Genomic DNA, 15,993 nt, shown 5'->3' on the forward strand with positions numbered 1-15,993 from the left:
ACAGTTGAATAAATCACCGGCTAACCTCTCACACATCATGGTTTTAATAGTCATAGTTAAAATATATATATATATATATATATAGTCGGGTCAAAACGGCATGAACCTTGACGTAACCTTTATTGCATAACCTTTATCACCTACCACCACTTGTCGCCGCGTATGGTCCCCCATCGATTCTAGCCGCTACGCGCTCCACCACACCGCTTCGAGCGCAGCCGCTTACGCAACTGCACTGCGTAATTAATGTCATTTTGACCCGACCATAAGCACTTGTCGTTGCTCAATGGACCGACGAATAGACGTGTAGATCAGATCAGTTACATTGTCGGTCCGTCGTTGATGCACTGGGCTGCGAAAACAAAAGAGCCGGTAGAACACCACGTAAGAGTAATTTCAACATGTATGGATTTTGTTCTCAGTGCTTTGAACGACTACCGAAACATTCACTCAAGGAAATGTGGCGCTTGACGAAATAAACGCACGATTGCTCCAATCAACCTCTATTTAGGCCTCTGGAAACGGCGAAAAAGATGAAATTTCAGGCTAGTAGAGGTCCCATCTAAAAACCTCGACATCATACTGATAGAAAAATATGTTTTGAATAGTCGATGGTTCCTCAAACCAGATTACCAAATTCTTTACAATCTTTACGCTTGTTTGCTAATTTTTCAGCTATTTTTGTTCTTTGTGAAGGTCCCAAGATATCGATCAAAAAATGTGAAATGAACCTAAAGTATAGTCATTTGCAGAGATAAACGCTTAGACCTCCGGATCGTGTTCTTCCTAGAAGCCGCTAAACACTTTATCCCACAGTTTATTAAAATAGAAATAAATATTATTAAAACAAAATGATCAACTATTTAATCAATTAAATTTATTATAATATACGTGTTGAACAAGACAAAAATTTTAAAAAAAATGAAATGAAAGTGACGTAAACGCACACATAAATAGACAGACAGGCATAAATGCACTTAAATAGCATGTAGTATAATGGCATAAAACAATAATAACAACAAATAAAAATTTAGAAATTAACAAAATACAAATAGCTAAAAAAAAGTTATTGCTTTGGTGCGCAGAATTGAGATATAGAAAGAAATTTCTCTAAATTATCGGCTTCCGAAGTTGTATTGCCCAAATGAACCCTATCCTCGATGTTGTTACTATTGTGTTATTATTATTGTCATTGTTGTTATTGTTATTATTTTCACATATGACCCCCTAAAGTGTTTTGGCCAAAAAGTCACCACGACTGCGGGTGAGTCTCGAGAACCTCGTTGCGCTCTCAAAGTCATACGAGCGACGTCGGTGACATTATACAGTCAACAAATAAGGGTGGAAATAAACCGGATCGGTAATTGCCAGAGATCTTATTATTATTATATTATTATTATTTTACTGTCATTTTTATTTATTTTCTCATATTTCCACTAATTTGACCTGGTCTACTTGAAAACGATAGCGTCGAAGGTCTCGAAACGAGACTTGGGATTGCTCCGGTATAATGAAGGCTGTGGCTATCTATACTTGCAAATCGCATATCTATATTTTTATTTTGTCTCCTACTCCATATAAATATAAATGTATGTCTGGATGAACTATATTTCTCGAGTACAGAATTCGAAAAAAAAAAATTTGCAAACTTTCAAAGGTATCTTCAATAAACTGAGGGTCTGGTCCAATTCCTCTGACAAATAATTCAACACTGAACTACCCTTACTTTACTTGGCTCCAATGAAGGAATTTCGCTTTACTAATCTAATTGTGTTTTTTTTTGCGCCATTAAAGTTTAATAATGGCTGATGAAGAACGGTGCGCCGCGTTTATACTCGCCAATATCGCTCGCTCTTCTCCAAGAAGGCACACTGCTGCGCAAGAGGTCGTAGCTAACTTCACAAGTTTGATGCGTCTCGCCAAATGAATGGTGCTAGGATTCTGCGTACGACAGAATTGTGGAGATATACCTCTGGCGTCGTTAGTCCCCTGCCTGGAGAACACTACAGTAATCTTTCGAGACATTCTCGGCCCTTCTCCTACATTTCCCCCCGGATCCTCACTGTCGCTTTCCAGCATTGAATCATTACTGTATTAACTAATGATTATCTTATGATATCTGCTCTTGGGAAATTGAACGTGGGGTGCATCCCAAGCAGATTGATTAACGCCAGAAACTTTATCTGCTCTTATTTTTGGGTTTGATTTTCACATATTTGGCACATTTTGACTCTGACAACAACGTAAAAACTTCGATGGGGTTATCGCCTGAGAAGTACAATATTTTTTTTTCATCAAAGTTCACGTCTAATAATGAAAATATTTCTCTCACTACGTAAACGTTCGTTGTTTCTTCTCCGCGGCTTACTGTATTCCTTCAACACATTGACCGCCACGGGAAAACTATGAAAACGACGTCAGCCATTTTTCACCGTCGAACAATCACATCAAACATTTCAACTCCTTAACTCCTTAAGTGTGATTTCCTGCTATTTAAAACAAAGATAAAATAAGTAAATAAATCAATTAAAAATAGTAGATAAATAAGTAGTAATAAATAAAAGTAGTAATTCCTCCGAAACCGCCGAAATAGCTTCACACAAAACACAAAAAGAAATAAATAAATGAAGTAAAAACAATGGATAAATAATTAATCACTTCTATCGCCTTGAAATGGGCAATAATAAAAAAATTTGAAGTCACCGAAACGTTTCATGAACCGGAACGAAGAACCGAGTCAGAGACCTCAGTATTCGCTCGTTCCTTCTCTCCGATGAAAAATGATCGTTCATCCATCCATCACAATTAGCGTCCATGATTCATGCATGTAACTTTAGATCATAATACTTTATAATAACAGGTTTTATAATAACAGGTTTATTCCGTAACTTCCAGAGAAGGTCAGAGTAAGCTTGTTTGATCTCTGTCTTCTGAAAAGCTAGTCCTTAGCTTGATTTGTTACAAGCATATGAGCTGTTAGAAGGAAACTAGTAAACTAATTAGCTGGTGACTCCAAACAAGTTTTCTAGTCGATGACTAACTAAAAACTTGTTTGTATCTTGTTGTTGAAATCTATGCAAACAATTTGATCCTGGTAGGAGGCTCACGCTTTTCTGCCGCATCGACAGTGTACTCCAACTGCTTTACTTTCACTTTTCCAGAAATAAAATATTCCTTATCACATACGTCGCAAAAACTCATACAACCTACTTCAGGATGTCAGAGCATCACTATCTGTACAACGGGGGATAAACAAAGACCATTCGTTGATTATTGATTGATGACAACAGGGGCGAGGGTACCCCAGTTGGCAAGAGGACCCGCTGCGACTGCACGATCGATCGATGGTTCGAATTCGCGCTGGAGCCAACCAAGCCTTTCATCCCACAAGGATCGATAAATTGATATCAGACCTCTCTTGGAGGATAAAAACACTGTCTTGACATAACGGCTAACCCTCCACGAGCCATTGTACAGGCTAGTTACGTGTGCGTAAACCTCAAACGATTCTGAATTGAAGTGAAGGATGATTGTGGATTGATTAACACCATGTGGATTAATTAACACCAGATACTGTATCCACTCTAATTTATTGATGATAACAACCAATACAATTACAATGCTATTTATTTTAATCATGACGTCATATATGACTTTACCACTACTCATCAATGAAAACACCGCCATCAGCAGCACAATAACTCGCACATGTCCCTCTCGCACCAGGTTGGCCGGGAGGTCCAACAGGGCCTGGCATCCCCGGTGGTCCATCATCACCTGGCAATCCGTTCAGCCCTGGAGATCCTTTCAGGCCAGGTGCTCCAGCGGATCCACCACCACCAGGTATCCCGGGCTGTCCAGGTGCACCTGGAGCACCAGGTCTTCCTGATTTACCCGCGAGTCCAGGAATCGGAAGCACTTCTGGGGCAGGGGTTCCTAAAATTCAACTCTAAAAATGCTCCAAATTCTTTTAAAGGTTATGAGTTTGTCGATCCGATTAGAAACAGCTACTAGAGAGAAGTGAACTGACCCGGTTTGCCATCCACTCCTGGTTTCCCATCTTCACCTGACTCTCCTGAAAGCCCTGGAGGGCCAGGTGGTCCCGGTGCTCCGTCTTCACCAGGGATTCCAGGTGTCCCTGCGTGACCTGGTTCACCTGATTCACCCTGAGCCCCAGGTAATCCGGGTGGTCCAGGTGGACAAGAAGGGCAAGGAGGACCGGTGACCAAACTGCACGGTGGCTGGGGTGGTCTCCCTGGATTGCCAGGCATTCCCGGTGACCCTGATCTCCCTGGCTTTCCAGGTTTACCGGGTGCGCCAGCTACGCCTGAAGGTCCTGGAAGGCAGCAGTTCTCACATTTAAGGTCAGATGTTGATGTGTCCTCAGTCCCAGACTCGTACGTTTGGTTGTGATACGCTTGTCTCACTAATCGTCCTCCTTCATAAGGAATGGTTCTCATATTCTGTACTTCCTCCCAAATATCTTTGCCGGACTCCTAAAACTTCCAACATTCAACCGTAATGACAAACATCAAATTTTGAAAAGGATCAAACTCTAAGACCAGCTGTGACACCTACGTTATTTAGAAGTATTGAATATCACTACTTTTCAGGAAGACTCAGGAGCAAAAGTACGGGAGGCTTTAAAGGCAGCGTATCACGAAATTGACGTGGTACGGAAACCTCAGGGAACTCGTAGAGTTCGGGTTGGATTAATTAACCCCAACGTGGCTCCGCTTAACTTCACCTAATCGTCATTTAAAAAAAACGGCGTGGGAATGGGGTTCATTACTATGAGGTTTGTTAGGACGCGTCCCATTGTACACGCTCCGGTCCCTTCAGCCATTCGTCTGTTCTATTTGAAGAGGCTGGTAAGGATCAATCATCGAGCTTCAAACGCTCGCTCTCGGATGCGACGCGTGCACAGAGGTGGTGCGTTCCAGCGCACCTCGTAGGGAAAAACGCCATCTTCCACGCCGTTTTTTTTATCTCGATTAAGGGAAGTTGAGCGGAGCCACGCTGAGTTCCGTAATCTACAACCCGAACCTCTTCGACTTCTCTGGGGTTTCAGTGCTACATCAATTTCCTGCCTTTAAATTAAACGTCCAAAACAATTCTGCCCACTCCTTAAAGGCATCACCCCACGAATCTGGGGTGGTGCAGATTTCAGATGGAGTATTCGTATACGGGATGGGAGACTATGGAGAGAGGTTGATTTCGTCCATTTCTTCCTTATTGCCATAAAAAAACGGCCCGGAAGATGCGGCGCCGCGCAATGCTGGCGCGCTCCAGTCGAAGTTCCTGTAGAAAATATTGCGCCAGTACGCCTGAAGCCGTATCTTCCGGGCCGTTTTTTACGGCAATTAGGAAGAAATGGACGGAATCACCCCCTCTCCATAGTCTCCCATCCCGTATACGAATACTCCACTTGAAATCCGTACCACCTCAGATTCGTGGAGTGATGCCTTTAACTCGACAGGACACCACATCTCCCCCATATAGTATGTACAACTAGTTTCAGAACAATCATGCCACTATAACAAGACTTTTGTGACCGGAATTTTTGTCCTGTTTGCCTTTTTTAAACAGAAAATTGCTCAACGAGAACAGCAACATTGTTTAGCTTAAGGGGACAACATCGGTGCCTAAATGACCACTTCAAAGCAAGAAATTTACGTTGTCAATAAATCCAGTCAAAATAAGAAACAGAACTAAAAATATGTGCGCTTCTATCCCATTAATCCACAGAGAAAGATTGAAAATCCCAGAAATCTCTACGTCAAAAACATGGTTAACGTACTTCTGACATTTGCCACAAAGACCTTACTTATACACGAAGTGGATTTAGGTGTTAAACTGACATGGCCCACTGGTCATTGGTAAATATTCAGAGCGGAACCTCCCGCAGCCGGGTGGAGGATTAGATAGGAGTCAGAGCGGTAAGAGGTGATAGACTTACCGCAGAAGTTTCTGGGATTTTTCTGGGGCAAAATGATTGGCGATTGTTTGCTGCGGTTCTGCCCTGATAGAAAATGCGAAAAGAAGTTATCGCAATCCCAGAAATTTCCACCCCAAAATCAAATGTCGGAAGTCAGTGGACTTCCGACATTTGTCAGCCCGGACTTCTCTTAAACAAGAAATGGCGTTGAATGTTAAGAGAATATGCTCACCCAACAAAACTGGACTTCCTCGTTTAAGCTACGCTTCACGTAGTTCACATACTTGTAGAGAAGTGGTACAGTAGCGGAAACGGCCAGAACGGACAGGACAGATAAAGCAACGGATGCGTAGGCAACGAGGCGAAGCATCTTCACCTTGAAGAGGATAAATAAAACATTATACATCACCATAAACAACAATAAAACATTATACATTATCATAAACAAGACCATTAAAACAAATAATAAAATGTTATGAGCTTCATTAGGGAACTTTCAAAAAGAACAACACTAAGAGAAGAAGTTTTACACAAGAGCTTACCTTTATTTCCGTTTCCATGGCGGCTGAATGAGACCGATGAAGACACGAAGACTAGTAGTAAATCCACAGGATTCATTTGTAGACCATAGCGAAACTGCGCGCATAACATAGAGTAGCCGGATAGCTGGAAAGTAATTCACGACTCACTAATGGGTATGAAATGATGGTTTGCGCCCGAATGAATCCAGACGCAATTAGACCGAAGAGACCCTCTTAGAGATTGTCTAGGTCACACGACAACCATCTTTTTTTTCCATAGACTCCACTAAAGAAAAAAAAACTGTGAAAACTCTCGTAACTATTCAGAACTTTCTCACTAACATACTAACCCATTGATCCTATTTCAGACGCTTATCCAGCCCTAGTGTGTTGTTATAACTTTGAAATAACTTAATAACTTTGTTATAATATTTTTTGAAAACTTGGTAACGTCAGTCGTTTTCCTGTAACACGAATTGATGGGCAAAGTATAGTTAGGGGAACACTCAAGGTTGCTCCAATCGAACTGTGCTTTTGGGCACAAAACGTCCATAGAGCAGAGAAGCCGTACTTACGTGACAAATGTCTTTCCAATTTGAGAAGATGGTAGTTCATCAATCGACAATTCATTGCTGAAAGCGAATAACTAAGTCAGTCGGAACCCTAAGACCAAAGCATTAGCTCGTTCGAGGACCCATGGGACCCATAACATGTAGGCCAAAGCTACTAGCAGGAAAAAAAAGAAGGATAGAGCTGGAACTACCGATGCTACTGATGGATCAACTTCACCAAACTCTCCAAACAAAGTGACTGGAAGTTAATAGCTAAAAAAACGTGAACAAGAGAAATGATAGAGGGAAAAATTAAGAGGGTAAGTGATGTCATGTAGTACTTCCAAAGAAACTGAAAATAGCCTGAGGCGTAGCTTCTCCGCAATCCGCATTTCATACCCGGCCTTTGCGCCCTAGGAATGTTCCTCTGCGCGCCAAAGTACAAGTCGATCAGAGCAGCGTTGAATGGGTCCCTAACTATACTTCACCCGCAAAAATAGATCAATATCAAGAGAGTCGATAATTACCTGAAGGCATTGTCCACGATTTGCCGACATTCATAATCAGAATTCTGAAATACCCTCACAGCCAGGTCTTTACGAGATTCCATGGACTCCAACCCAAATAAATAACTGCCTTAGGCTGACGAAGCTGGCATTCGAAGCATTCGAACTTCCACCGCGCATCTTTCCCGTTCGCATTCGCCCGATTCGTGAGGATTCGAGTTTACGAGGATTTTCGCAGTTGGAACACGGTCCCACCTACCATACCAATTCACGATTAGCAATCCATTCGTCAAATTTTTCCTTGGACTTTGATCCAAGCTCAGGTCCCACAATAGAGTGAAATCACGAAGGTGACCAAGTTAGCGGCAGCCATTTTTCCTGTTATCCAAATACATGGCGAATTCCCGTTTATACACATTTATATTTATATTTGTATATTTATTTGTATTTATATTTATTTATTATCATCTATGCTATACTATATTCGGCTATTTTTGAAAATATTTCGCAACCAATCTCCAACCAATAGGAAGCCGCAACGGATTTTGGAGGATTTTGTTTTAGCAGTTTAGGAGTTCTACACTGAGGATTAGGGATCCATTACGACGAATTTTGACAAAAAATTACAATTGTTTGAAAAAATGTAGTAGTTTTTACTCTAATTAGCGTATTTACTGAATCAGCCAACCTCGCTTGGCTTTAGTTTTGACTCAGACCTCAAGAAACCTGCTTAGGCAACCAATGCGACCTCTTTTTGGTATCTTCGCGCAATGTCCGCAACGATGCGGAATGTAAATATACATTACCTTGCGCGATTTTGCAGAACTTGTTAATGACTGCAGTTCTCTGCCCATGTGTCATTTCAATTTTTGAAGGGTTCCGTCGTTTCTACATTGTAGAACTTCCTATCCATATGTTCCTCTTGATTTCTTACTGTATGTTCTGTGCGAGAATCCAATGTCGTAAGTAAATCGCTTATTTACACTGAATGAAGTGTCGTACCCAGTTTTCCGTCACCACTTGTTTCATCGTAACATCTTTTCTGTGTTGCGAACGTTGTTGATTATTATCGATTCGTAGGAATGTCGTAAAGTGTAACCACACGATCTTCTAGGTCGAGATACTGTTCTTGCTCCGAGCTTGTGTTACAATTAGAAGTGCGGCGAGACCACTGTCATCAATGGCTTCTGAGTCGCTGGCTACAGAAGGTTTGTATCTGTCAGAGCTATTTAACTTCTATGATTTATTCTTTTTGGTGCTGAACATTTCAAAGTGCATTTACTTGGATTGATAACTCTGAGAGAAGCAACATTTTTCCTATATTATCGTGAAGTTTTGGCGCATGAATTAGAAAAGTTTTCCAAATGAGGTGCACTCCATTGAAAATACCAGACTACGACTAGGTGTAGAGCCACATCGTTTTCTCAACCGTATTTTAGTGAAAAAATTTTTTGAACGTTTACGATGTGGTTTTAGAAATTATTCATAAACATGGTCTTTTTATTCATCGGTATATCTTTATTAGGTGTTCCTTGTTTATGTGTATATTGTTCTACCTATTTATCATTCAGTGGTAACAAAACGAGCCCAGAAGGAGTGGTCTTTGCCGACTAACTCAGTCCCAACTCCACAGTTGCATCTGTATAACAGTCTGACGAGAAGAAAGGATTTATTCGTTCCTAACAATGGAAACACTGTGAGTTTTTCAACAGCTAACGCTAATTAGCAGAGAAAAAGAACTGAACAGTCTTCAGTTCCAACAATTTATCCACATTACGAGTATTTTGATAAACTTGCTCTTTTACAGTATTGCTAGCTGAACTTATTAAAACATGTTTGAAGTAATGTTATCTAACAAAAAAACAAGTTATTGATTTTTAAGCGGATAAACCATCTAGAAGTTAGGAGAATGTGACAGCTTCATAATCTCTTTTCAATGGCTGAAGCGTTTTGAGAATCCGTATCAACACTTTGTTTCTTTAAAATTGTTTCATCATGCTCATTATTAGCCTTATTTTTGTTTTCGATAGCTGAGAAGTTAGCTTGCATCTTTGTTGATGAACGGCTCATGTTTTCTAACCTTGCCTGCTCTTATGATAACTGAATTCATGTCGATCTTGAACCATTCCAAACCACATGGTACGCTGGTTCAATTTTAGCCGGAAGCCAATTAACATCAAATTGCGCTCTTAAGTGAAATAATTTGAATTATTAAACCGAACGATAGTTAGTTAGAGTCAAGTATCTCTTATTTTTATCCAGGTTAAATGGTACATCTGTGGACCAACAGTTTATGATAGCTCACATATGGGTCATGCGAGGGCGTATCTATCGATGGACATTCTGAGACGAGTCATGACTTCTTATTTTGGATATGATGTCCAGTTCGTAATGAATATCACCGACATTGACGACAAAATTATTAAGAGGTAATTGTTTGTTTGTTTATCCATCTTACCTTTTCATATCAGTCTTATTCTTTTTTCTAGAGCACGTCAACGGCACTTGCTAACGAAATATCTTGAGAGATCCAAAGAACCTCCTTCTGTTGGAAAAATTGTCCAGGACATAGTTTCCGCTTTGGAGTTTTTCAGGGTGAGTATATTGTTGATTAATAATTATTATTTATACTATATTATTGGTTAGTTATCATTATTAATTTATTTTGTATGCATCTCTTTTTCATCATCTCTTTTTAAAGGCAGTGTTGTACGAAATTGACGTATAATGAAAGCCCCAGGACGTAGAGTTTGCATAGTATTTTTCATGTGTAGTGTTTTTCATTGTGAAAGAAATGTGTTCCATTTGCTTTAAACAAACTTAACTTTTCGTACAAATGAACCCGAATTTGTAAAATGTCGTCCACATACGCAAAATCTCGTTAAAAGTGGATGCTATCAAGTTGAGTTTACTATCTATAGCTTCTTTGCTTCCATATAGTTGTTTCATAATGAGTTCTTCCAGACAGATTCGTAGCCATTATGATAAACGTTTATTTGCAGAAAAAATTTGAAAATGAGACCGATCCAGACAAGAAGAAGATGTATGAGTCTATGGTATGGTTTCACTTGTGTTGGTCTCTAGAACCTTCTTTGTTTTTGTAATGCTATAGCGGTCGATGCCTAGATCGCAAGAGTGGACGCTTCTGCTCAACATCTTGAGAAGTCTTTGGAAGCTAACGATAAAGAAAATATTGAAGGCGCTAAGGTACTTGTCCGACGCGTTTTGTTGTTTTGCTTGCTAGCCAAACTCTTGTTCTTCTAAATTTTACCTTTCTAGGGAACTCTTCTGAATGAAGCTAGGGACATTCTTTCGGATTGGCTGGATGCTCGATTTGGAAGTGTAGTAAATGACCATTCTGTATTCCAGACTCTCGCGAAAACGTATGGATTGCATTTTTAGGATGTTTTTGGTATTCATGAAACATACCTGTGATACCTACGAAATGATTTAGATATGAGAGCGAATTTCTATCAGACATGGCACGCCTGAATGTTCTCCCAGCTGATATTGTAACTAGGGTCTCGGAATATGTTCCCGAAATCGTTGCATATGTGGAGAAAATTATAAAAAACGGATATGCTTATCCTACAGCTGATGGATCAGTTAGTTTTCAAATTTAAATTGTTGCTATTTTTATTGATTAGCTGGAAAATAATGTTGCCTGAGCTCAGGAGCGGCAGCAGATTAGTAGGAAGTTAGTTACATGTTTGGAATAATCGCAGATCCTAATTGCTGTGATGTAGAGATCATTGTCTGTTGTACACTTTTTTATTTTCCTTTAATTCTTTATATTGTTGCAGGTGTATTTTGACACGAAAGCTTTCGAAAGTAATCCCAAACATTTCTATGCAAAGCTAGTGCCAGAAGCGTACGGTGATGCAGAGTCTTTGGAGAAGAACATGCGCGAAGGAGAAGGAGAGCTCAGCATGGGTGAAGATAAACTTCAGGTAAATAACTGTATTTTTCAACTTCAGTTACAGTATGATGAGATGTCTGTGTTTTTTTTGCCGGATTTATCGAAAAAAATTAGCCAGAAAATCTTCAGAAATCACTGAATTTGTTGTTAATATAGGAGATTTATGTTGAGAGAATTTCCTAGAATCTTCATTGAATCACAAACTACAGAGAGGAATTGTGCAAAATGCTTCATTATTTAACAAAAAGAGGTGTTGCTAAGCATTACATTGATATTCGAAGTGGTAAAAGAAAAACACATGTTCCATGTTTGCTTATCTTTAGCCCTGGACATTCTTTGTCTGCAATATAATTGAAATATTTTAATTTAAAGCAAAAACGTAACCCCTCTGACTTCGCCCTCTGGAAATCCTCGAAGGATGGAGAGCCGTTCTGGGATAGTCCTTGGGGAAAAGGTGGATGTTTTCTTGAATTATGCTAATTGATGGTCCTTCTATTGTAACACGTTTTAGGCCGTCCTGGATGGCATATAGAATGCTCTGTTATGTCGACAGCAGTTTGCGGTCCAAAGCTTGATATTCATGCAGGAGGTTTTGACCTCAAATTCCCTCATCATGACAACGAAATCGCACAGGTATCGTTCTGTAGCATTTACACGTTAAATTGTTGTCTAACCTTTCCTTTTTAGGAGTTTTAACATTGATTACTAGCTGAAAGTGCGTTCTTTTCAGGTGGAAGCTTATTATGATGACCCACATTGGGTAAACTATTTCATTCACTGTGGCACTCTTCGGATAGCAGGAATGAAAATGAGTAAATCGCTCAAGAACTTTATTACTATACGGGAGGCTCTGCGACAGTACTCTGCACGACAACTTCGTCTGCTCTTTCTCATGCACAACTGGACGGATGTTCTCGACTACAGGTTTCTTATCGTACTTTACTTCACCAGAGACACATTTTTGGCTACATTTTTTTACTTTTTTTTTAAGATCTTGATTGTACTTTATGTTTACGTCGGTTCTGTAACCATCCGAATAACTTTCTGCTAAGCGTTTTGATTTTCTGCCTTCGGTAACATACTCTTCTCTGTGTTTATGTTTTTTTTTGCCTCAGGGAATTCTTTTCTTGCAAATGAAACGCAACACATGACATTTTTATATCTTAGCCTGTTGCGTTGTCCATGGAAACTCCAATATAATCAGAAATTATTCCGTATGCAGAAAATGGATTACAGATTCTCCCTACCTAGCGCTACTTGACTTCATTGATCCGATAATGATTGGCTAAACATTTATAAGTTGAGAATGGTTTACGTGAATCGAAAGGAGGTAGTCATGCCAGAGGGAGGGATTTACTTCCAAAATAGCGTTTAAGATTTTTTTATTCATAGGAACTTAGTTCACGCGCAGTACTCACGTGTTGCTTTTGAGCACAATTCATATTTTAATTGTAGCTTATGTCATTACGAAATGATGTATTCTTTTTACTGTGTATTTCCCATGAGATTTCGTTGTTTTCGAAATTGGGCTGTAGGAATATACTAGCCATGATTAGAATTCAATCAAGTCTAAAAGCAGCTTCTTACGAGATTTATTAGTTTGATCTTACCACGAGTTGATAAGGGCGGGGGTAGTTCACGAGCATAAGCATGATCATGCTCAATTCTTTCATGTTCCACAAAAAGCAGCTTCTTATAATCTCGTATCTTTTAACGTTGCGATCGATTGCGAGTAATACAAGAGGAATTGCAATGCGTCTACGATTATTATGTCTACGATGGGTGGGACAGCTTCTGCTGTTTATTTGAGTATATTAATTGGATTGTGGATGCTGGATAGTTACCCACACTATAGTAATCAGTATATTAATAAGTTGTGTCGTTGGGGAAACAGGATCACTTGTGGACTACACCCCTATCCCTATACATTTGTGTGAAGGTCCCAGTATCGTCGATTTCGTGATACACTACATTTGAATCTCTGTTAATGGTTTTAGTGCATCTACAATGGAGCGTGCTATGCAGTTTGAGAAGATTTCCAACGAGTTTTTCCTGCTAGTCAAGGATATCCTGAGGAAACACTACAAACCAGATTGTCCTCAGGTTATTTTATTTCTGTATAGTAATGTTCATCCTACTAATGCAATATATGGAGCTAAATGCACTTTTAGAAACAGATGCATGTTGATATTTTAGGGTTACCTTAAGTATCACAATCGTGAACTTCAAATATTAGAAGACTTCTCCAGAATTAAAGCGGAAGTAAGTAGTTTTGATTTTTTTCTTTCTTTGGTCCTTCCCCTCCCTTCTTATCTTATTGTTTATGGCTAATTCTCCGTTTTCTGGATTCGCTATCGACTATCCGTTCTTTAGATCCATGAAGCGCTATGCGATTCTGTGGACACGAGAACGGTGATTGAAAAGCTTCGAGAACTTATCGGTTTAGGGAATTCTTATATTGTTGAAAAGGTAAAGTTGTTAGCATTTATTTGTTTTCCGGTTGTTCCTTTGTTTTTATCTTCTGATGTCGTTGTAGGAAAAAGAAGGTGTTGTTCCTAACTGCTTACTTCTTCGGAATATTGCCCTGTTTATAACAGACCTTTTTGCTGTATTTGGAGTGATTCCTAAATCCGGTGAAATTGGTTTTCCAATGGAAAGGTCAGTTCTTTCCAATATTTTCTTCATCTATTTATTTATTTATTACGCTCATTGACGTGCCAAAAGGATTTGACAAGGATGAATCCAAATAAATACAGGAAATACAGCAAAAAGCATAGAATTATATTATTTCCAATATATAATTTACTTGTTTTTTATCCGAAATATGTTCACACAACATGTGCATAAATGTGAGGGAAAAGAGAATGTAAGTGCGTACAAACAGTTAAATTACATTTGACATTTAAATTTGATTAAATAATTAGTTTGGTTTAAAAACTAAATAAAATATAAAGCTAAATTTGGCGGTTGCATCAAAGATTCGTCAGTTATTAAAGGAAGTCCTGGTGTTTTTTTATGCTCCTGCATAGAATTTTATCGTATATTGCGTTCCTTAACTCGGGTTCTGAAGAGTGTACCTCCCTACAGCTGTTTGTTGACTGATTTCTAGAGAGGTTAAACAAGCTTCTAAAGAAGTCATTAGCAAAAAGTCGATAGATAGAGCACTAAGAGCACACTACATAATGGTCCACATTGTATTCAGTACGGTAAAATATGTAGTGAAAATGGTATTTTTGTTTTCCGCCGAAGTTTTTCCTATCCGTTGCAACAATTAACTATCTTATATCATTCAGAAAATAAATGCTTGTGATATTTGATTGATTTTTGATTTGTAGTTTGTGGTTTTTGATTGGATGGTAACGTTAGATTTAGCGTCGCAATGAATACGTTCTTGAAAAAATTTCTTTGGTCGAGCTAAGCAGAAGAATTGTTAAAACAACGAATTTAGTGCGTCTGGTGTTGGTACTGAAGACATACTGATGCCTTACCTCAATGCACTCGCTAGCTTCCGAGAGAATGTGCGAAATATTGCGAAGGACAACAAAATAACTGCAATTCTGGAGGTAGCTGTTTCTAGGAACTTCAATATCTATATTTCGCTATAGATTCCTAAGTAGGAGTGCGACCGTCTACGAGATGACGTACTTCCGGAACTAGGCGTGCGACTAGAGGATCGAACGCAAGAAACAGTGGTAAAGCTCTGTGACAAGGAAATTCTCCTACGAGAACGGGAGCAAAAGCGAGCCATTGAGGAAGCTAGGCGCTTGGTTTGTTAATTTGGTTCATCCTAGTTTCAAATTTCCCTATAAAATCTTCTACACATTAGGAGAAAGAACGTAAAGCAGCTGAAAAGGCAGAAAAAGCAGCAGCGAAGAAGATTCCTCCACAAGAAATGTTCTGTCGTGGAGATGAAGCCAAAAAGTACAGCAAATGGGACGAGAATGGAATTCCAACACACACCGCAGATGGTGAAGAGGTACTTTGCAAGTAGTTTCAGAATTTTTTTTTTGCAGTGACCTTAACAACCTTCTCTCAGGTTTCTAAAAAACAGAGGAAGAAATTGGAAAAGATGTGGGAGACGCAACAAAAGAATTACCAACAGGCTACAGCTGTAGATGGTTAACCCCTTTTATTTTCTAATGTCAATTCAATGTGCCTTTTTTTCAAAAACTCTATTTTCTCCTACCTGAAGTCGAAGCTTCTGTAATATTGATTTTTTTCTTTGTCGTTATGACCCAGTATTACTTGTTGTGGTGTTATGGTGGTGGTGGGTCCCAATTGTTGTAGTCTCCTTTGTTTCGTCAACTGCTTTACAAAGTTTGGGTCTAGTTCAAAAGAAATAATGGATTTGTTAAATTTCTACGCTGTTTGTTCTATTTTGACATACATATTGTTCATTTTAGAAAAATTGTATGTGGATGATTTCTTTTATATTCTTCTCTTTTTTGAGAATCTGTGTTCCAAATCATGTGGTACCGTACGCAATCCTTTCATGATTGTTCTAAGTGTTAAATTTCTTCAATTTTAGGAAGATTGTGGTTTGTTAAGGGGTGTTTCG

At 39.2% G+C, this 15,993-nt stretch overlaps 2 protein-coding genes across 2 annotated transcripts; one reads left to right on the forward strand and one right to left on the reverse strand.

Moving 5' to 3' along the window:
* Positions 1-3,661: 3,661 nt before the first annotated feature.
* Positions 3,662-6,498, reverse strand: RB195_000274 (uncharacterized protein; the record flags this gene model as incomplete). Its single annotated transcript, XM_013447154.2, has 4 exons — positions 3,662-3,936; positions 4,031-4,496; positions 6,171-6,314; positions 6,481-6,498. The coding sequence occupies 4 exons, from the start codon at positions 6,496-6,498 to the stop codon at positions 3,662-3,664; spliced, it is 903 nt and encodes a 300-aa protein (XP_013302608.2).
* Positions 6,499-8,696: 2,198 nt separating this feature from the next.
* RB195_000275 (uncharacterized protein) lies at positions 8,697-15,558 on the forward strand (the record flags this gene model as incomplete). The annotated part of the gene is made up of 20 exons (XM_013447153.2): positions 8,697-8,724; positions 9,088-9,212; positions 9,779-9,945; positions 10,006-10,111; positions 10,519-10,572; positions 10,643-10,723; positions 10,796-10,899; positions 10,971-11,121; positions 11,320-11,466; positions 11,808-11,889; positions 11,947-12,068; positions 12,166-12,359; positions 13,433-13,538; positions 13,632-13,697; positions 13,809-13,904; positions 13,972-14,093; positions 14,884-14,998; positions 15,053-15,202; positions 15,262-15,411; positions 15,472-15,558. The coding sequence occupies 20 exons, from the start codon at positions 8,697-8,699 to the stop codon at positions 15,556-15,558; spliced, it is 2,253 nt and encodes a 750-aa protein (XP_013302607.2).
* Between the last annotated feature and the right edge of the window lie 435 nt (positions 15,559-15,993).

This window comes from Necator americanus, chromosome IV, assembly GCF_031761385.1.
Source record: "Necator americanus strain Aroian chromosome IV, whole genome shotgun sequence".
Taxonomy (NCBI): Eukaryota; Metazoa; Nematoda; class Chromadorea; order Rhabditida; family Ancylostomatidae; genus Necator; species Necator americanus.